A 21,501-nucleotide genomic window follows, 5' to 3' on the forward strand; every position below is an offset into this window, starting at 1 on the left:
CTCAACCAAAGGAAGACGAATTCAGCCTTCTGTGTGGCCGGCAGTTGGCCCAGCTTTCCCTCACTGTATGTCTTCTTCACCGCAAGCTGTCTTGATTTCCTACTTACCTGTCTGCAGTGTGGGTTTATAGAGAAGATGAAGTAGCTTGAGCCCCAGGGGCTCCTCCCTGTAAGGCCCTCAGGTTTCAAGGTGCTTTAAAAGCTCCTTCAATTCAGGAGACCCTCATTAGGAAAAGTAATGTGTCATTACAATAACCAAAGTGCTAGTCCTTTCTGGAGACTTGGAAGGGCTTTAGAGCTTCCCCAGCTCCAGGGAAAATCTGTCAGGCACCTGCACAGAAGTTGAGCAGTGGGCTCTTTGTCCCACAGCTTTTGATGCAAGTGTTAAAATACAATTATTTTTTTTTTATTTTGAGAAAGCCCACACATGAGGTGGGAAGAGGGGCAGAATGGGGGGTTGGAGAGAATCTTAAGCAGGCTCCACCCGACTGAGTCACCCAGGTGCCCCAAAATAAAATGCCTTTTTAAATGCCCTATTGCATTATGTGGTGCATTTGTGTTTTGGTTTTAGGTTTTTTTTGGGAGGAAGGGGTTGTGTGTGACAGCTTTATTGGATGTAATTCACATATCTTACGATTCACTTTTTTTTAAGTGTTCAGGGGTGTCTGGCTCAGTCTGTGGAACATGCTACTCTTGACCTTGGGATGGTAAATTCAAGCCCCATGTTGGGCGTAGAGCCTACTAAAATATAAAAATTAAATAAAATGTACAATTAAGTGGTTTTTAGAATATTCACAAAGTTGTGTAGCCATCACCATAATCAGTTTCAGGACATTTTCATCATCCTCAAAAGAAGCCCCTGTACCCTTAACCCTCCACCCCCTGAGCCCTGGGCAACCACTAATCTACTTTCTGTCTCTGGACACTTGTCTATTCTGGACATTTCATAAAAATGGAATCATATACCATGTGGCCTTTTATGTCTGGCTTTTACTTGGATAATGTTTTCAGCATGTATCCATGCTGTAGCATGCATCAGTATTGTGGTTTTCTTTTAATCTTTTTTTTTTCTTATAAAAATAATGCAAAATGAAATACTAGCTTTACATTTTACCAAGATGTTGTAGCATCTGCTTCCTTTCTATGTGTTTATTTCAGGTTTAGTGCCCATTTTGTGATCTCTTTTTTCCTAAGGTTTATTTATTTTGAGAGAGTGAGTATGAGCAGGGAAGGGGGAGAGAGAGAATCCTAATCTCCAGCATGGAGCCTGCTGGGAATTCTCTCTCCCTATGTTTCTGCCCCGCAGACACTCTCGCTCACTCTCAAAATAAATAAAACATTTTAAAAAATAGTAAAAGTGCATCCAAATACATTATGTATGTGTGTGAACTTAAAGCCACACCTACCCAGTGTCCTCTCAGGTGAGTGGACTCTAGAAGTTTCTATAGGACCATATAAGTATTTGACAAATACCTGAAGCTCTGTGCCTACCTTGCCCTTCCTGGTAAATCCATGTAAGAGTGTAACCCTGAAGCAAAAGCAGTTTTTCCTGTGGTTTCTCTCCTTGATTTGCAAACGGTTTCATTTTGGTGAGGGAAATTGAAGAGCTGCTCCCCTAAGGGGAAGGGAGGGAGAGTAAATCCGGGATTATGTATTTGGAATCTGATGGGTAGAAATAGCAACAAATGCTGCCCGGGGCTGCGAAGGCCCTCTGCTCATTCCCATAGTTTTCCTTGTGATTTACTGTCCTCTTAGGGAAAAGGAAAAATGCGTAGAAGAGCTGAAATGCACAGCTGTTCGTGGTTAGATTGATCTAGGTGAGGGCCACCACTCTGCTTAATTACCTTAGCGAGCACAGAACATCTGCTTCCCAGTGCCCTGCTGAGCTCGGAGCGCCGATGGACAGGGGACAAATGCAGTCAGGCAGGATAGCCCCGGTCGTGCAGTGGCTGTTGGTGTTGGAAGGAGCTTGCAGAGATCACTGCCCGATACCCATCCTTCCTTTGGAATGTTCTGCCCCCAGGGGATCCTGTGACCCAGAGGGGAACCTTAGCAGAGTCTACAGCAAGCCCATATCTGTTCAGAGCTGCTTGTAAGAATGCTTGGAGAGATGTGCACAGCAGGAGGATAGAGAAGAAAGGAGAAAGTTCTCAGGTTCAAAATGGAAGCACCTTTTATATTGTTTCTGTTGAAACCAGACCAGCTCTGAGCCCCTCTTTGTTCTCCGGCATTGTCACTGGGGTACATGTACCCCCCACACACACCTGCCTGCCTTGCCTGCCTCCACTGTCTCCCGTTGCATCCAACCCCACTGTGAGGCCCCCACTGCACAGCGCTGTGACTGGTGCTATGGGCCAGGTGTGGGTCAAGGTCATTTCCCTCTCTCCTAACATAAGTCAATCTCTGTTTTTTTTTTAAAAAGCAAAAGGTGTCTCAGTATGTCCACAATAGATATGGTAGACTTTTCCAGCTAGATGACTAAGTTCTGGTCTTACCATCTTTTCTTGTCATCTCAGAAGGGAGCCGTGGTGTCAGCCCCCCACTGAGCCTTCCTGACTGTGCCTCCTATCTCAAGCAGGCCAGTCCCCTTCCAAACTGCATCTCAGGACATTCTGCATCTGGGATAGTCTCCTCCCAGCTGACCTTCCTCTCTTCCCTTTTATGTGGCTGTGCACACACAGCTTCCTTGCAGCCAGGCAGCTGCACGAAAGTGCACTGAAGCTACCTCTTATCTCAAGAGTGGAATGGCCCTCTCTGCAAAATTGCAGGCACCACAGGGCTGGAGCTGTCAGCCTGCCATGCGGCCTGTCCCAGCTGTCAGCCTCTGCAGTGGGCCACAAGGAGCCCTACGTCTGGCAAATCCTATGGCCTAGAATTAGGTGGCATGGAAAACAGTGGTCACTTGGTCTGTCCCAGACCAGGAAGGAACCACAGCCTGGTTATTAGCACTTTGATTTGTAGTGATGTGTGCTGGCAAAACCTGGGCATTGGGAGTCTTTACACAGTTAGACTCATAGGAGAGCTGGTACGTAGCACTGGCCTCACTTTTAATTCATTGTCTCTCAAGCCAGAAGGAATGAGTAACTACCCCGTGTCCATATCTCAGCCTCCAGTACTGCCACCTTCACTCACCTCTGTCACTGGAAGGAGGAGAGGTGCTTTCCAGGTGGTCAGGAGGTCCAGCCTATCAAAATCTCTTATGGCCCCCCAAGACAGATAGGACCACGCAGTGGAACTGTGGCTGCTGTATTCCAGAGAGTCGTTCTCAGTGGGAACTGGAGCTGAAGACAGCAAGGACTGTCATCTCCTCTGGAAACTGCCTGACATAGCGGCCCTGGGCTCAGGGTGATTTGCCCAATACACAGAGTCTGGTCCATGTGGGGCCAGTATGGGGCAGTGGGCTCAAGGGTGCAGTATGTAAGGGTCTGGAAGCAGATGGTTGCTTTGGGGGCTTCCCACTCAGCTGCCCTGATTGTGTACCCCAAGCAGTTGAATTTGAGCCCTACAGATGGCCAGTTGCCCTGCAGCTGTTGACATAAAGCAGATGATGGAGAAGCCAGAAGAAGAAACTGAAGCAGAGAACACTTAGCAGTTTCACAGAATCCTGGGGTTCTGGCTCCAGAGTTTGTAATCTTCTCCCACAGAGCCACAGCTCAGAAAAAGAGACAAAAGTAAGACCGAAGAGAGAGCCATGGAAAGTACTCCCTCAGACTGAGGCCAAGGCCAACAAACACCTCCTGCCTGGGTCAGAGCTAAGGCCAGTGGGGGCAGCTACGTCCAGCCTGGGAAGAACAGAGAGGCTGTGTAGCAGCACCATTATGAGCAAGCGCCACTGCGCTGGCTTGAATGGTGTCCCCGAAAAACAGGTTGAGGTCCTAACCCCTAGTACCTCAAACTGTGACCTCATTTAGAAATCGAGTGTTTGCAGATATAAACTAGTTAAGATGAAGTTGTACTGGAGTAAGGTGGGCCCTAATCCAACACGACTTGGTGTCTTTATAAACAGAGATAGAGGACAGCCATGTGAACACCGACACATGGGGAGGACCCATGTGATGATCGGCAGAGACTACAGTGACGCATGTACAAGCCAGGGGATGCCTGGGACTACCAGAAGCTAGGAAGGAGCAAGGAAGGATTCTAGCCATAGTCTTAGAAGGAACAGAACTCATCTGACACCTAAATGTCAGATTTCTAGCCTCCAGAACGGAGACCATAAATTTCTGTTATTTAAGCCTCGCAGTTGATGGTGCTTGGTTACAGCAGCCACAGGAAACTAATGCAACCACTTTTGCATTCTCAGTCCGCCTAGGTGCTCAGATACGTCCACAATTTACCACCACCATCCTACCGGTCTTGAGTCTTGGAGGCATTTCAGCGCCCCTGAAGCCAGCCTGCCTCACCGCCATCCATGTAAGCAAGTGAACTGAAATGGTGGTGTCATTGGGCACCTGCCTCAGGTGTGGCAGCAGGAAGCCTCCAGGAGTCTGTATGCCCATCCCCTTCCCCAGATGCCCTTGGACTTGTCAGAGCAGCCACCCTGGAAATGCTGGGCCCAGCTCTCTCATGTCTATCCCGTACCTTCCCTCTCCACACTATCCTGGAGGCTGCCAACCACTTGGAGGTCAGGAAATGACACAGGTGGAGGTTTGCAGAGATCCCCCACCCCAAAATGCACCATATCTACTTTAGAAAAGACCCAAAGAGTAGCCCAGTGACAGCCAAATAATAAGCGGAGGACCAGGCTGCCAGTAGGCTTTCCACTCCGTGCTGGGGGAACAGTGGCAAGGGCACAGCCATATGGCTGGAAACTCCACCAGGGTGACGGAGTGCCGCTTCTACAGCTCTAGGAGATGAACTCGAGGGCTTGGCCATCCCTGTGGCTGCCGTGTGCTGCCCTCACTAGGGGACAGGCACTGGTCGGGGGATTCACAGCATCAGCTCACTGGCCCTCCCCCTGCCCCCCCCCCCATCTCCAGGGCCAGCCTTGAAATAAATGCAAATGTCTATTTCTCCTGCCCTCAGGAAAAGTAGTTCCCTGCTCTGTACCCTAAGAGCTAGGACAGGGCTGCTTGTGAAAACAAGAGTGTCCCCTGAAAGGACTGGGCCCAGGCAGGCTGAGTGGGGTTCTTGGTCTTCATGGGGTCCTTCTAAAGTTAGGACTGGTCAGGAAGTGGTGTGTGAGGGCCCGGGGCAAGACTCAGTGCCCCAGGGAACTGAGGATATTGGGGCCTTTAGAGGACTCAGCAGCTCTGCCCTTACCCCATGTAGTGTGTGCATCAGTTATGGTTCAACTACGAAGAAGAGCCTCCTTGTGAGCTAGTTTACAAAGAAAAGGATTTATCACAGGACACTAAACAGCTTCTAGAATCACTGTGGAGGCTGACAAGACAACCTAAGCTGGGATTTCAGGAATGATCCTGAGCCCACTCTGCAGAGCCAGGCCAGCAGGGGAGCTGTGCCTTGCCTCATCCTTGATCAGCACCCCCACACACACCCCACAGTTGCTGGTTGGGAAGCTACACCAGCTGCTGGTTTCAGGCATGGTGGTGTTTCCACCTCTAGGAAGCTGCCACTGCCCCTGGCTTCAGATCCGTGCTGCCCTGCTGTGGTCTACACCGGTAGAGTGGGAAAGCGGGACTCCCGCCATGACTTTTCTTGGCAGCAGAATCAACAGAAGCATGGCCTCAGCTTCAGTGCTGCCTCCTCATGCTGGAGCACCGGACAGGAAGCACCAGAATTGTATTTGGAATCCTAGCTGTAAAGGGGTAGAAAGTACGACAAAAGGCGTGTTCCCAGGAGAGGGCTGGGTATCTAGGCCACAGCGTATGTGAAGATGAATCACTGGGACAGTGGCCTGGATGCTAGCCAGGGGAGGAGACTGTGATGCGTAGGAAAGTCACCTGGGTGACATGATGCGGATCCAGGGCCCCACCCTCACACCCTGATTCTGTGCACCTGGAGCAGAACCCTGTTTTGTGCCATCTCCCATTTCCGTGTTCTCGATAAAATTCTCCAGGGTCCTTTAGGTACGTTCTGTTCTCTTTGTTTGATCTTCAGTGTAAACAAACCTATGAAGCAGCCACAGGAGGTATTCTTCCCTCATTTCAGAGAAGGGAAGGTGAGGCCCAAGGAGGTCAAACGTCTTTCTCGGAGTTGCCCAGCTTGCTGGAGGCAGAGCCATTGACCAGCACCCAGACGTTTCCACCTGCTGGCAGTCTCAGGCTGTCCACTGCTCTCATTTTGGCCCGATAGAGAAGGGAAACAGGAAGTCAGTGCGTGTGGCGAGCTGGGAGACCCGGCTCCCAGTGCTGGCCCTGCCCCTTCACCCCTTCACCCCTCTGAGCCTCTGCTTCCACATCTGTGAGATGAGGTGGCTGGAACGCACCTACAAGCTGCTTTTCTGCCGGTGAGAGAGCAAGCAGTGCTGTGTGATCTATATAGAAGACCGAGGAAAGCAGGGCTGCTGTGGTTGCCACAGAGAAGGATCCAGACCACCCCTTCCCAGTCTAGGATATCCTTGCTTGGGGCTCACAGGGCTTCAGTCCCCAACAAGGGCCCATGAGTGTTTGCTTGAGCCTGCTTATGTCACAGCAAACCTTGAGTTTTCATCCGCCGAGGAAGAGTAGGAGAGGCTGTCGCAGAGTTCAGGATGCTTGGGGAGGGGTAGAAGAGAGGGGTGGGGGGCTGGGTATTTAGGAAACAGAAGGATTGGCTGATTGGCCGGTGGGTCCAGCTTGAGATAAGAATGTCAGACGTAGTTCCCCATTCTGCCTGTTTCCTAAGTGAGAACTCTTACATCCTGTTCGGCCCAGAGGAGATGTTTGTTCGGGATGACAAAGCCATCTTGGAGGGCTGCCACAGGGGAAGCGTTCTCTGCCAGACCTTGGCAGTAATTGGCCTCCATGAAGTCCCATGCACTCTGCCTCGCTGCTCAGCAGAACGTCGCTACATGCAAGTGCGTGTGCATGTGTATGTTTGCACACTGCTGCCGCAGCACCACTCCCCTGCCCCTTGCTGGCACGTCGCAGGTGCACACGGTGGCTACCAGGACGGGCATGTCCCGGGCCAGCTGAGGGAGAGCCTTCTTGATAGGGCCAGAAAGACATGGCTCCAAGGAAGGACTCCGGGCATTGCCCCAAGTCTACCTCCACCCAGAATTTGAGAAAGTTCCGAACAAGTTCAGTGCAACTGTTTGAGTTACTGTTGCTCTGGTTTGCTTTTAGTCCCCAAAGCTGCTGTTCAGAACGTGCCATTCAGATCAGTGTGAATTTGGACATGCTTGCTCTTTGTTTCCTCTTGGTTATTGACTGACACCAGAGGCATTTCATGTGCCCGTGCTAAAATCCTGTCCATCCAGGGGTGCTTGGCTGGCCCCTCTCAGTCCTAGAGTGTGCAGCTCTTGATCTTGGAGTTGAGGGTTTGAGCCCCACACTGAGTGTAGAGATTGCTTAAAAATTAAAATCCTGAGGAAAATAAAAATGAACATCCTGCCCAACCAAGCATCTCCTGAATAGAGGTGTTTACAGATAGTTGCCAACCTTTGTTAGAACCATTGAGGAAACCTTTGACGCATCTTCTGGAAAAGGCCAGGCTGTTGCCCGTGAAGAGGCTGGCAGCAGCCATCCATGGGAACGGGCCTTCTTGTCAGAATCTGTTTCTTCTTTTTCTGGCTTTGCCTGGCGAAGGCTATTGCCTCTGGCTATGGCCAGCCAGAAGAGGCGTCGTGCGTTGTTGCTGCCCTTTGAAAGCACGCTTCTGAGAGGGGATGAGGCTACGCTGGTGAGACCGAGCCAGAGACTGTGTCTGATTCAGAGTTAACAGTGTAGAGCACAGGTGAGCAGGGAAGACCTGGCTACTCAGAAGAGGCTTGGAGGAACCTGTCTTAAGGACGGATAGGATGAGGAAGGGGGAGGGGAGGGGCACCTGGCTGACTCAGTCGGTAGAGCATGCCACTCTTGATCTAGGGGTTGTAAGTTCAATCCCCACGTTGGGCATGGAGCCTGCTAAAAGGGTGGGGTGGGGGGAGAGGAGGAAACCCAAGGTTTAAAGGACTATTAACTATAGCTGACACCAAGTACGCACAATGGAATGTGATTCAGCCTTAAAAAGGAAGGGGATTGTGACCCCTGCACTGCAGTTGAACCTGGAGGACACGATAGTGAGTGAAACAAGCCAGGCACAAAAGGACAAATGCTGTGTGATCGCACTTGAATGAGGTGCCTGGAGAAATCCAGTCCAAAGCAGAATGGTGGTTGCCAGTAGGAGCTGGGGTGGGGGGTGGAGGGGTAGGGCATTGTTCAATGGGTGCACAATTTTGGTTTTGCAAGAAGATGAAATTTCTAGAGACGGATGGCAGTGATGACTGCAAAACAATGTGAGCGTCCTTCATGCCACTGAACTGCATGCTTTTAAATGCTTAAGATGGTACCTTTTACGTGATGTATATTTTGCCACAGTTAAAAAAATAATAGCTAACATTTATCGAGTGCTTGCTGTATGCCATGCACCGCACAGAGCACTTTACTTCTCCTGTAGTCATATGAAGTAGGCATTGTTAACTGTTTTCATTTTACAGATGTGAAACCTGATGTTTGGGGTTGTGGAAGTGCCCCACAGCCAGACGACTAGTTAAGTGTGGATTGAACCCACGTGTGTGGATCCACACTCGATGCTGTAAACACTATGCTGTATGAATAACAGGCTGAACTACAGGAACTGAAGGAGGGGCTCCACTCCTTCCAGACACTGACTCCTGATTGGCTCAAGGCCGGTGTTTTCAGATGTCACCAGGTCCTGTTGTCACAGGGATTCCATCTATCTCCAGAGACCACGTCCCATTCAGGCTCTCGGGTTCAACAGGGCCCATGCTGTGGCTCTCCTCTTGGCTTCCCCATTGCTTGGTGGTGTCAGAAGTTGTGAGGTGGCTGTAACGTATACGTAACTGCCACCCAGAACCCTTATTTTAATGAGTGACCTGGGTTGTCTGATGTGTTACAGACCACCGTCATTGACTACGTGAAGCCCTCAGATCTCAAGAAGGACATGAATGAGACCTTCAAGGAGAAATTTCCTCACATTAAACTAACACTCAGCAAAATAAGGAGGTATGTGAGGATCGACATCCACTTGAACTTTCCTTTCCATTCCGACTCTCACTTGGCATGCGTTAAGCTCACGCTTTGTATGATGGTTCTTCCTGTAGTTCTGGGGAAATAAAACACAGGCATGTTCAGCAAAAAGAAGCTCATCTGATGCTGGCTGACCCCTGCCTCCATGAGTGAGAGCCAAGGGAAGCAGGACCGATGGCAGAGCTCTTGACATGAGCTCTTGACATGCATCTGAGAGTGGTTTCCTTAAGTGAAAGAATAATCAATCAGTTCAGTAAGAGTTATGTTACAGAAAACTCAGAATAGGAAACCTACCACTCCCTGTTTTCTCCAATGTAAACAAAACAGAAAAGAGTAGGCATCACAGCATTTGAGGTAATGCTTCACCCACAGTCGTCCACCCAAGAGTTGACAGCCAAGCCCTACCTTTAAGCTTTAAGCAGTTAAAGTAAAATCAGGCCTGTATTTCCCCTACAGCTGATTGGATTGACTTTGTGGTGACCCACATCTGCCAGGCTGGAGAGGAGCTGACTGATGTTGTATCTGCGTGCCAGGACAGATTTTCAGTGCGCGTAGCGATGAGGGCTAGACTATACGCCAACACAGTGTTGGAGCATGTGCCAATATTTACATGCTGTGTCTCCCAATACTGATTTGATTCTGGCATGTTCCAAGCCAGAGACGTAAGAAAAAAAAGTTTTCACACTTTGTCCGTTAGCTGGGCAGCGTTCCTAAGCACACTGGCTGTTGTGCTGTTAGCCTAAACTCCTCTTCTGTCATGGTTCTTGAACGTGACTGATACTCAGCAGAGTTGATACCAAGCACCTAATTTATTGCTGAAAGTGCCTCTCTGGAATGATCATAGTTCCCCATCATAGTTTTCCTCTTTCCCTTTGGGTAGCTCTACTCCTAGTTCCCAGAGACTCTCAGACGCCACCTGGGTTCAGTGGGGTCCTCTGTGTCCCTTACTGACATCGTCTGTACAATTCCACCAGCAGAGAAGAGCCCCAGCAGTCTAAGTCTGTTGCCCACATGTAATGGAATTTTCTTACTCCTAGGGATTTAGTCCGATTCCACGTCACCATTCTGGGAATGAGAAAAAGGAAATGCTTTCAGGATAGATTAATGTTTTTCTTTGGGGTCCTCTGAAACTCCCAAGTTCTAATAATCTTCCTTTCTTCCTGTCTTTCTCTAGTCTAAAGCGAGAGATGCGGAAGCTTGCCCAGGAGGACTGCGGCTTTGAGGAGCCCACGGTAGCCATGGCCTTTGTCTATTTTGAGAAGCTCGCCCTCAAGGGAAAGCTAAACAAACAGAACCGGAAGCTTTGTGCTGGAGCATGTGTACTATTAGCAGCCAAAATCGGAAGTGACCTCAAAAAACACGAAGTCAAGCATTTAATTGACGTAAGTGACCTGAGTCCTGTTGGCTGAGGGAGCACCTGGGAAGAGCCTGGTCGATGATCCTGCCCAGAATTCCGATTGTTAGTAGCCACTGCGAGACCAGGGCCGTGAGGTCATGTTGCAGCAGATGTCTGGCCCCACATCTAAGGCTGTCCTAGAACAGAGGGATGATCCACTTTGACAAGATCCACCCCCCCATATTGGGTCTGGCCATAAAAATCAATTTTTGGACACCATGAGGGGTGAAATTATTCTCAAAGCCACAGAAGCCACTGTAATGGAAAGTGGACTTATGAGCAATGTGACCCACAGCGTGTCCATCAGACCTTGGCTTCCTGTGGCCTTAGTTGCCTCGTCTTTGGGGAAAGGTGTGGGTTTGATTCAGTAGTAGCTTCTTTTAAAGGATAGCCCCATCAAAGAAAAGCAACCTTGATCTTAGATGGATATGTGAATGCCCGTTTTAAAATACAGTGTATTCATAGAAAATTTGAGATATAGTAAAGCCAACAGATCAGGAGACAGTTGCCATTGAAAAGTTAGCTTACACAGTTCCCAAAAGAAGTCTCTTAGCTCTATCTGCCATAACAAAATACCATGGACAGGGCAGCTTAAATATTGGTTTTTCCCAGTTCTGGAGACTGGGAAGTTCAAAACCAAGGTGCCAGCTGCTTCATCTCCTGGTGAGAGTCATCTCCTTGGCTTGTGGATGGCTTCTTCCTCGCAGTGTCCTCCCCTTGCACAGAAAGAGCAAGCAGGCTCCCTGGTCTCTTCTTACAGGGGCACCAATCACATTGTGAGGACTCCACGTATCAGCTCCTCAACCTGACCATGTCCTAAAGCCTCCCAGTTAATATCATGCTAGAGGATAGGGTGCCAACATGCATTTGGTGGGGTAGGCAGCATACCTTGGGGGGGGCATGTGGGGAAGTACCAGGGTTGGTTAGGAGGCGGAGGGAGAAAGGGATACTGGGGGCAGGAGTCTTCACTCTGGCTTCCACAGGAAGGAACAGGCAAGGCAGCCTAAGGACTGGATAGTTAGGCTTAGGACTGGATAGTTAGACTAATTTCAGTAGACTTTAGGGCATGGGGGCCGCCCTACTTACCTCCTGGCCCTGCGTCATTAGGGCGGGTGGATAGAGGCCCAGAGAAGGTTGGGGTGCAGGCCTTGGATCGGTTGTTTTGGGTATGAAAGGTGTGCCCCCAGGCAGGTTGTCCACCCTCTCTAGGAATTGGCTGACCCTGAAAGTGGCCGTGCCTCCAGGATCAACAAGGCCCCAGATGTCAAACCTCAGAATACAGAAAACACAAGACATGCCTAACACGATGCCCTTTATGTCTAGTTGTGCAGCTGTCTCTGTGGCAAAGGAGAGCAGAAAGGAAGCTAATGTAGGTATTCCCCACATAAGAAAGAGCATTCTTTTTGCTTTAATTGACCATTTTAATTATTCGTAAGTTTATAGTTGAGTGGTATTAAGTACACTCATATTGTTGTGGCCATCACCACCATCCAGCTCCAGAACCTTTTCATCTTGCAAAACTGAAACTCTTTTCCCATTAAGCAATAACTCTCCACTCCCTCTGCCTCCCAGGCCCTGGCCACCAGCATTCTGCTTTCTGCCTCTCTGAGCTAGTCTGTTCTAGGGACCTCACGGAAGTGGAATCACACACTGTTTGTCTTTTGTGACTGGCTTTATCTCCTTGCATTAGGTCTTCAAGATTCATCCATTTTGTAACGTGTGTTAGAACTTCCTTCCTTTTTAAGACTAAATAATACTCCACTGTATGTGTATTGCCCATTTTGTTTATCCGTTCATCCATCAGTGGAAGAAAGAATGTTCTTTAGGTCAGTGCTTTGCTGCTTCTAAGAAATGGTGCATAATCCTCTAGCTTGTATAGTATATACTTTTAGGAACATGGAGGGGAACGTTGGTTACTAAATCTGAGAATGAACAGGTTTACGTAGATACTAACTGAACTAATAATCTTGACAAGTGTGAGGTTGTGTACATTTAGTTGTAGCCAAGTAATAGACCAGACAGTGTGTCCATGCAGGATATACAGGCAGTGGTTTTCACATTTGCAGTAGCAGTTAATTTGACACAGGGTCCCAGCCCTGTTATAATCAGTGGCCACCAATGGCTCTGCGGGGGAGTTTTGTTCTGTTTTTTAAGCCCAAACCAGCTAAGCCAGAGCAGAATGTGTCCTGGCAAAAACAAGGCCTTCCCTGCCCACCCTCCCCTGGTCGTTCTCCTTCATCTCTACTCCAGCAGCGCCCACAGCTGGGTGGATTGAGCTCCGCCCCACACCAGATTGCCTGGCATCCTCTGCCCTTAGATGACATAGTTTCTACCCCTACTACCAATGGGACAAAGATGACCAATTCTCAGCGTTGGGTCGTGTGGAAAGGCATGGAGCGTGGTGCTTTCTGCTGCCAAACCATGTGTGTTTGACCTTCGCACTCCCCCGCACCCCCCCCCCCCACCAGCCACGGAGATGGCTGAGGTGCTTCATGGTGTGTATTCTGGTGCCAGCGGGGAGCCCCTGGGTGCAAGCTAAACAAAGCTGCATGCTCCGGCCGTTCACATGCACACACTCAGGCTGTATGACACCCTGGAAGGGAGCTGATCTCAACAGGTCTTGGGTCTTCGTGTGTGAAAGGACCAAACTACATGGAGTCCGCCCACCCAATCCTGAACTTCCCAGGTAGTCATTGCTGTTGTAGGTGATGTGCGATCTTTTTAGTCTTCCCTCTAAGCCTGAATAAGCTACTTGTAACAGGTGGAGTTGAAATCTCAATTGAGTTGGTATCTCAGCGTTGCCATTTACTGTCCCATTTCACCTTAGGCTCAACTATTTACCCTCTTGACCCTGTTTTCTCTCCTCTGTAAAGTGGGCATAAATGTCACATTGAACTTATAAGATTGAGAGAGTAAATGAAGTTGTGGGATGTACTTGATCTTGTACTAAGATTATTGAGAGAGTAAATGAAGTCGTGGGACCGTGGGTCCTCGGGGACGTTTGATTCTTTCACCAGGACTGAGAGCGGGAAGTACAGCTGAAGCCTGCCTCCCTTTCTTCCTCCACAGTCTTGCCTGTAATGGGTTTCTCTGGAAACACTCATGGGCTGGTGGGTAGGGAGCTTACATGTGGAGAAAGGCAAGGACTTTGATTGCAGAGCTGATATGCTCTTGGTTTCCTTTCATTCTGTTGCAGAAACTGGAAGAGAAGTTCCGGCTGAATAGACGAGAACTGATTGCCTTTGAATTCCCAGTGTTAGTGGCCTTGGAGTTTGCTCTTCATCTGCCGGAGCACGAGGTCATGCCCCATTACAGACGCCTGGTGCAGAGCTCCTAGCACAGGCCCTAAGAAGGGCCAGGGACCACTTCCTCTGAGCTTGCAGAACAGCACTTACTACTGGAAATGCAAAAATAGAACTCGACATACCAGCCTTTTTTCCTCTCCACATGTTTTCGTGTAGGGCAGTACCGGAAACTTTTCAGGGAGTCTTGGTCTGGCTAGCTGGGATGACCCACGAGCAGTTTATTACTCAGCAGGGGAAGGGGAGAACCGTGCGTAAGATGGCACAGGGCCTTTCCCCTTTCCCCTGGCGACACTCTGCAGCTGTCCCCTCCCTGCTGTTCTTCCCAGGCATGCACAGACCTCGCCAGTGCGGTGCAGGGCCTTCTCTCCAGACCTGGTCCAACTCAGTGCAAAGTTCTAGAGCAGAGCGGGGAGAAGAATTTGCAGCAGCTGGGGGGACGCTTTGAAAACATACCCTGTGTCAAAAGAGTGTGCCAATCTGTTTTCGTATCAGCTCTTGGAAATGCACTTTTCCCCGGAGCGTGTGAGTGTGAGAATGTGTGTGTCTGACAGATATCACGTCAGCCCTCGGCCCCCAAAGCCGGTCCCGCCCGCCAGAGAGCAGACCTCCACCTGGGGTCGTGAGCCAGGCTGACCTTCAGCAGTTAGTTCTAGATCAGCTCTGGATCGTAATCACTCTCCGCTCCACCCCAGATTGTCTGGCATCCCCTGCCCTTAGAAGGTGACGTAGTTTCTGTTAATGCTCCTACCACCAACGGGACAAAGATGACAAGTTCGCGGTGTCAGGTCGTGTGGAAAGGCATGGAGCGTGGTGCTCTATACCTTTCTGCTGCCACACCTTGTGTATGCGTTTGACCTTCGCACTTTTCCCACCGTGGAGACGGCTGGGGTTGTGCTCCGTGGTGTGTGTTCCTGTACTCTATGTTAGAGTGCGTAATAAGCACGTTTATTGTGCTATATATATATAAATGTTTTATAAGATTCCAGAATAGGGGTAAGACGCATGATGGGTGTTTCGAGGCTTCTGACCTCTGGGATAAACTGCTCTTGAGCTGCGGTTCGGTCACCTGAGGAGGCAGCGACATATCTGCCACATAAGGCTGGCTGTGCCGAATGGGGACCGTAGCTTATATGGACTGGCTGGGATGACATCACCACACCATCCCCTCGCAGCCACGAGAGGTGCCTGCTGGAGTTCACCTGACAAGAAAGCCTGTGGCCATGTAAAAAGAATTAAAATATTTTGTTTCTATATACATGTGTGTATGTGTAGATGCAGATATGTCACCAGTCACCTCATGCCCTGCCCCTGTCCCCATCTGCACACAGAGTGGGAGCTTCTCCGGTCACCCCAGAGAACAGGTGACAGGGAAGCTGAGCGTGCACAGCTTTGGTTAGCGGAGCCAAAAAAAAAAAAAAATCGCCACACAGGACAGGAATTCAAGGAACAGCAGGGGAGAGAACAGATTGAATACTCCCCTGCTCCAGGGTCCTAGAGTTAACTGAACTTCGTACTAAATACTTTGCCAACGCATTTCCTTGGCTGGATTCAGTTGTAAGACAGGTGGGGGCTAGACGAACGTGATCTCTAAGTCAACATGTAAGGGGCGCCCGCTGTTCGTGAAGCAAATTGGGAAGGAAGCATAGTGTTTGGAGCGTCTCTGTCACCTGAAGTAAACATGCTCTTGACCTTCGCCTCCTGGTGTCTGTCACTTGCTCTCTGATAAGCCACCCCAGACTCTCCACCTGCTCGGCTCCCTGGTGAGTGCCTGGCAGATGGAAAGCCTTTCTGAGGAGCAAGGCCACTAGCATCTAAAATTGCCCACGGAGCTCCCCACTGTCCATCTGCCTTGAATCTCCTGCCAGGCTCAGAGGTACATCTGATAGGGTAACACATGCCACCGAGGTCCTTCCTGTGTCTTAAATCAGGCTAGTATTTTTGAATGGGGGGCCATTTAGTTTTTAGCAAAGTTAGCAAGCTGAACTTGGTCTGTTTTTTTAAGGACAGTTTTAAACTATTTTGGCCTGTGGATTTGTTGAGTGGGGAGTTTTAATTTAGTTGGGAGGGGAGCTAAGAAGGAAAGATTTTTGTCAAAAGGCTTCTTTTTGCTTGTCCTTAACCTGAGCTTTTTGAAGGTAAAGGAGGATGAGACCGAGGTAAGGGATGGTCATTGCCAGAGCAGCCCCCATAATCTGGTACATCCCAGGGCTTTGACTAGGAGTCAGGGAGCCTGAGTCTGTGTGGAGAGGAGGCCACTCCACAGACTGTTCTAGAAGACCGTGAGTTTCTGCCCTTTCACCCTCCACCACAAGGGGCGGGTTTAGCCCTTGCCAGCCCAGCTTCCTCAGACTTGCTGCGATGCCTCTCCAGCTCTCCCCATGCACAAATGTCTGTGGGGAAGCCACACCCGGCCACATGTCCCACAGGCTAGCACTAGCTGCTCTGCCTCACATGGTTCCCCCAGACTGGCCTCTCCTCGGACTGGACTGTTAGGTAAGAGATGGAACCCAACCGAGCCGACAGGCTAGGGCAGCCACTGGGGAGGAGGGGCCCCCGCCTCCCAGAGCACTGCCCCAGGGGGGCCTGAGCCAGCCCAGTGACGGCAGAGGTCACTCCTTTCCCTCCATTTCCCCCAGTCAAACCTAGATGGACACAGGAAACACGCCAAATGCAAAGCTGATCGTTTAGTGGGTTTTTCCTTGTTTTTAACTTAAACCTCCCCCCTACTCCCGTTTCTATGGTCTTCACCCAGCAGGCCCGTTTCGGGGTGGTCCCTTACTGCACATAAACCACTCCATACCACAGCCCCTACCTACCCTCCTGATGTGGCAGCAGGTGACATTGGATATCCCTTCCCATCTCCTTGTTACTCTGTCCTGTCCCCTTCCTGCCCCAACAGCAAACAATAAAACTTACAGCCCCTGCTGCTGACTTGTTTCAGACGTCTCTGGTTCAGGGCGGCAGGCCTCTCCCTCTGGCCACCTCCACAACTCAGAGCCTGAAGCTGCCATGCCCCCCACCCTCACCTTGCAATCTGCTGGAGAACATTTGAGCCAGGTAGTTTTGTTACCTGTTAGTCATGTCCAGTGATGGGGTGGAGGGGGGAGTCCTTCAAAGAATGGGGCGTATGAGGGGAGCATCCTAGGGGTAGTCTTGAGTTTCTCTTCCGAAGGCTGTCAGGGCTGTTAAGGACCACACCGGCCACGTCACGACAGGGCCAGGTAGGAGAGCGCTGGCAGCCGGGGAAGAGAGGAAACACCAAGGCTATAAATCCGGAGTCACATGTCGTTAACACCAAGAATCGGTGAAAGAAATGATCTTCTTACTGCCAAAGGACCTCCCTGCAGAATGCTAGAGTGCTAGCTCAGAGCCCCCACCCCATAAAGGGACAGACTCCAGAAAGTCTGCAACACAGGGCTGAAGCATGCAAACGCCCCTGGCAAGTAAGGTGCTTGGCTACATACCATCGCCACTACTGTCCGGCTACTCAAAGTGTGGTCCAAGGACCACAGCATCGGCATCACCTGGGGGCTTGTTCCAAAGGCAGAATCTGCAGCTTCCTGAGATTTCATGAAGATCCACAGACATTAATGTCTTAGAGTCACTGTTCCAAATAAGCACAGAAAACCTTTTTGTCTAAAAAAAAAATAACCACCTATCATACAGAGTTATCTAAGCTAGAAAAAGAGGCAGACACTGGAGATGGTTAATTCAACAACAGTAACATACCACCAATCTCTCTCTGAAAGGTACTTTTGACATTGGATTCCCTAAGCCACTGCCTCTAACATTCTCTGGATGCACATGGCCAGAAAGATCTCAACTGGACAGAGCGACAGCTCATTTACTGTAAATCGGAGCTGGCTCACAGGAGATTGCCTCATCTAATGTTGATTGGTGTTGCTGCTCAGACAAGGTCTGTGTCCAGGGCTCTTGGGCCTATGGCTGAAGAGTTTGGTACTAAACGCAACTCCCCAGGGCTGCTGTGGGGGCTGGATAGTCATGACCTTGGGGACATCACGGGTGAGCACACCTCCATTTTGCTTTTTCATTGGGGTCCACCTACAATTTTTAAATACATTGGGCTCTGTGGGTGACAAGAGGACCCCAAGAGCCTGCCCCCGAGGGGCTCCCAGAGGTTAAGGAAGGACTACTGGGGGTGGGTAGAAGGCACCTCTACCAGGAGCCATGATTCTAATCTCCAGAGGGACCCCTGAATGCAGACGCTCAAAAGCCAAGCTCCAGGGCAGGCCTGGAGTGGAGGAGTCCAAGGCAGCAGGCTGGTAATAATTGCTGCCCAGGGGTCAGCCTGGTACCTGGGTGACAAGGCAGGCCAAGTTAGAGCCATTGTTTGGTCCTAGGAGTGGAGCCCACAAAGACAGGCAGGATGAAACTGGGGACTCCTTACCAGGGTGCCTGGGCGGGCTGATGAGAAGCCAGAGTCACGAACTGTGATAGGCGGTTGGACGTTGTGCACTGATGGCTGGTGGGGCAGAGCCGGGGAGGACTTCATACTCACCAAGCAGATTCCACACGCCAGACCTGTGCTAGGCACTTAGAGCACATGTTCTTAGTCAACCCTTAAACAAACTATAAAATTAGGGGTCATGCTCCCGTTTCACAGATGGAGAGACAGGCTCTGAAAGTCACTTTCCCAAGAGCACACGGTTATGAAATGGTAAAGGCAGGATTCAAATCCAGGTCTGTCTCATTCCAAAGCCCAACCAGCTGTCCTGCCTCAAGCTGGGTCAAAACAGAGAAGCTAAGAAAGCGGGAGGCCGTTGCTCAGCTGCCCTCAGATGTCCCCCTTGAACTGCTGCCCTGATGGCCCCTCAGGGGAGGGGGGCCTTCCCCCCACCCACACAGCAGCCACCAGCCCTTTCTGTGCAGAAAGAAGAAGGGATCTGGAGCTGCTAAGTCCAGAGCACTGTCCTCTGGGATACGAGCAGGCTTCGCGGCTGATGTGGGACACGCTTCCGGGCCCTGGGAGAACAGGGGCTTTGTAGAAAACATGCTTCTGCAACAGGTGAGTCAAGGGGCTTTTGCATCTAAGTGGAAGATCACAGTGTAACGTGCCAACGTCGGTGGCCACCAACATCCGACCAGTTTCCCATTGTTTATGTATGGGTTTTCCACTGTGTGTTATAATTATCACAAATTCTCTTTGCCTCTTGACTCTGCATGTTCCCTGGCTGCTATCCCTCCTATCCGTAGATGACTAGGAAACGCATATTTGTTTTTCTCTAAGATGAGGCCAAGTACAACCTGGGCAGGCAGTCAGCTGGCAGGAAAGGCCACACTGCAGTGGAGTCCAGAGAACGGCTTAGGGGTTATGAGCTGCTTGAGACTTCACCCCTCCACCCTCAAATGTTACTTGCAGAACACAGGCCTCGTCAGATGTGCACAGAGACCATTTCACGGTCATTAACTGTTACTCTAGACCACAGGGTTCAGGAGGACAGGAACAGTACTCGCTGCCACATCCCCAAGCACTCAGCGCAGTGCGTGGTGCGCAGAATTCACCAAATAAATGTTGGTCAAGTCTAACGAGCCATCGTCACAAAACAATCCCTTCATCGGGCGAATTATCAGTCGGTTCTCTGCTCAGGTCTTGCTCAGCTCTGACCCCACAGACCACAGCACCCAAGCGCCCTCGCCCTCTGGCTGCTGATTTGGCTCTGCCGAGGATAAAAAAAGAGAAGGAGGAGAAGGAGGTCCAGCTCTCTGGCTCCACAGCCCAACCCCCACCTCACCCAAAGGGCCCTGCTAGTCCTGGGGCCTCTTGGCCTTCATGGTCCCTTAACCCATCCACACGTCCATAAACAGTTTGCTCACTGAACTCACTTTACTTGCCTCCCTATTGCAAGTGCCAACCCCACCTGGCACACCCAGTTGACAGGCTAGTGACACCGTGTTTCATCAACCAGGAGCAATTGGGAAAACAAGCATTCTATACTTCCAAATCATTCTGGAAAGAAACAGTGAAAACTGTCCCACTGAACCATTAAGAAGTGAGAACAGTCAAAAAAATCATGTGCCTTAAAAAGGCAGGGCGGCGGGGGGTGGGGGGGGGGCGGCGCTTGGGTGGCTCAGTCAGTTAAGCGTCTGACTCTGTTTTGGCTCAGGTCATGATCTCAGGGTTGGTGGGTTCAAGCCCCACATCAGGCTCTGTGCTGACAGCACTGAGCCTGCTTGGGACACTCTCTCTCTTTCTCTGCCCCTCCCCTACTTGCACATGTTCTCTCTCTCAAAATAAACATTAAAAAAAAAAAAAAAAAAGACAGTTTGGCTACAATGAACCTGATTCTGAAAACGGCCCTCCTCAGGGTGGTATCCAGGCCCCCTCTCCACCAAATGGGCCTTCCTTTGAAACCTCAGGGTTCTTGGTCATTCCTTCATGAGGGGCTTTGAACAGGAGCTGATCATCAAAGATGATAAAACCAAACCAAACCAAAAAAAAAAAAAAAAAAAAAAATCAGTGGGTCCATAGGAGGGAGGCTGATGGCATCTTCTGGCAGAACTACTATCAATTATTTTTTAAAAACTCTTGAGGGGCGCCTGGGTGGCTCAGTCGGTTAAGCGGCCGACTTCGGCTCAGGTCATGATCTCACAGTCCGTGAGTTCGAGCCCCGCGTCGGGCTCTGTGTTGACAGCTCAGAGCCTGGAGCCTGTTTCAGATTCTGTGTCTCCCTCTCTCTGACCCTCCCTTGTTCATGCTCTGCCTCTGTCTCAAAAATAAATAAACGTTAAAAAAAAAAAATTAAAAAAAAAAAAAACAAACTCTTGAGTTCCAGACCCCACCCACCAGCTCAGTCCTAGTCCTACTGGGGTGCAGTAGGTGAGGTGGGGGTCACTGTGTCAGTCCTCCCAAAAGGTACCCCTCAGGCCTGATGGGACATTGATGCATTCAGGCTGCTAGGGATTTCAGCCTTAATTTTTTTTTTTTTTTTTTTAGTATTTATTTTTGAGAGAGAGAGAGCGCGCGCGCGCACACACGCGCGCGCATGAGCAAGTGAGCAGGGGAGGAGCAGAGAGGAGACACAGAATCCAAAGCAGGCTCCAGGCTCTGAGCTGTCAGCACAGAGCCCAGCATGGGGCTCGAACCCACAAACCTTCAGGTCGCGACCTGGGCTGAAGTCAGACACTTAACCTACTGAGCCACCCAGAGACCCCTCTAGCCCTAAGTTTTTAGAGGAGAACTCCCGCAGGCCAAAGAGGCAGGCAGGTGTGTAAAGGTATAAAGACAGTGGTGGTGAGCAGCCCGAGGCCCCCGAGCACTAGGACGGCTGGGATGGCGAGCACTGTGCAGCTGCCTGGCTGACGCTGAAGAGCACCCAGCTCTCTCACAGCCCAGCGGGAGCCTCAGCGACCTCCCTCACTTTGGGGGAGAGACACGGAGGACGGCCTGTGGGCGTGGCCTGCGCTGCAGGGCCCAGCCTGAGCCACCTGCGCGCCCACCCAAGGCCACAGCTGAGCCCGCTCATCCTGTGAACCAGGCCCGACGGGTCCTCCTGCCTCCACACACTCAGACACGCACACGGACACACTCACAGACACCTGCCCCCCTGCCCCCCAGGGCATTGGATGTCATTTTCTCACGACCCAGGAACAAGCCCCTCCCGCACGGTCACCAGGTCACCAGCGGCAGAGCACGGAGGCGTGGAGCAGAG

General features: G+C 50.6%; 1 protein-coding gene across 3 annotated transcripts in view; it reads left to right on the top strand.

The window, feature by feature from the left end:
- The window catches only part of CABLES1 (Cdk5 and Abl enzyme substrate 1), a 113,682-nt gene extending 98,598 nt beyond the window's left edge, over positions 1–15,084 (top strand). For all 3 annotated transcript variants that reach the window (XM_047827373.1, XM_047827374.1, XM_047827375.1), the window contains 3 exons: positions 9,000–9,106; positions 10,305–10,512; positions 13,723–15,084. In XM_047827373.1, the coding sequence (XP_047683329.1) occupies positions 9,000–9,106; positions 10,305–10,512; positions 13,723–13,863 (456 nt within the window). In that variant the 3' untranslated portion in view covers positions 13,864–15,084. The remainder of the gene's footprint in view (positions 1–8,999; positions 9,107–10,304; positions 10,513–13,722) is intronic.
- The last annotated feature ends 6,417 nt before the right edge of the window (positions 15,085–21,501 follow it).

Source organism: Prionailurus viverrinus, chromosome D3 (genome assembly GCF_022837055.1).
Source record: "Prionailurus viverrinus isolate Anna chromosome D3, UM_Priviv_1.0, whole genome shotgun sequence".
Classification (NCBI taxonomy): domain Eukaryota; kingdom Metazoa; phylum Chordata; class Mammalia; order Carnivora; family Felidae; genus Prionailurus; species Prionailurus viverrinus.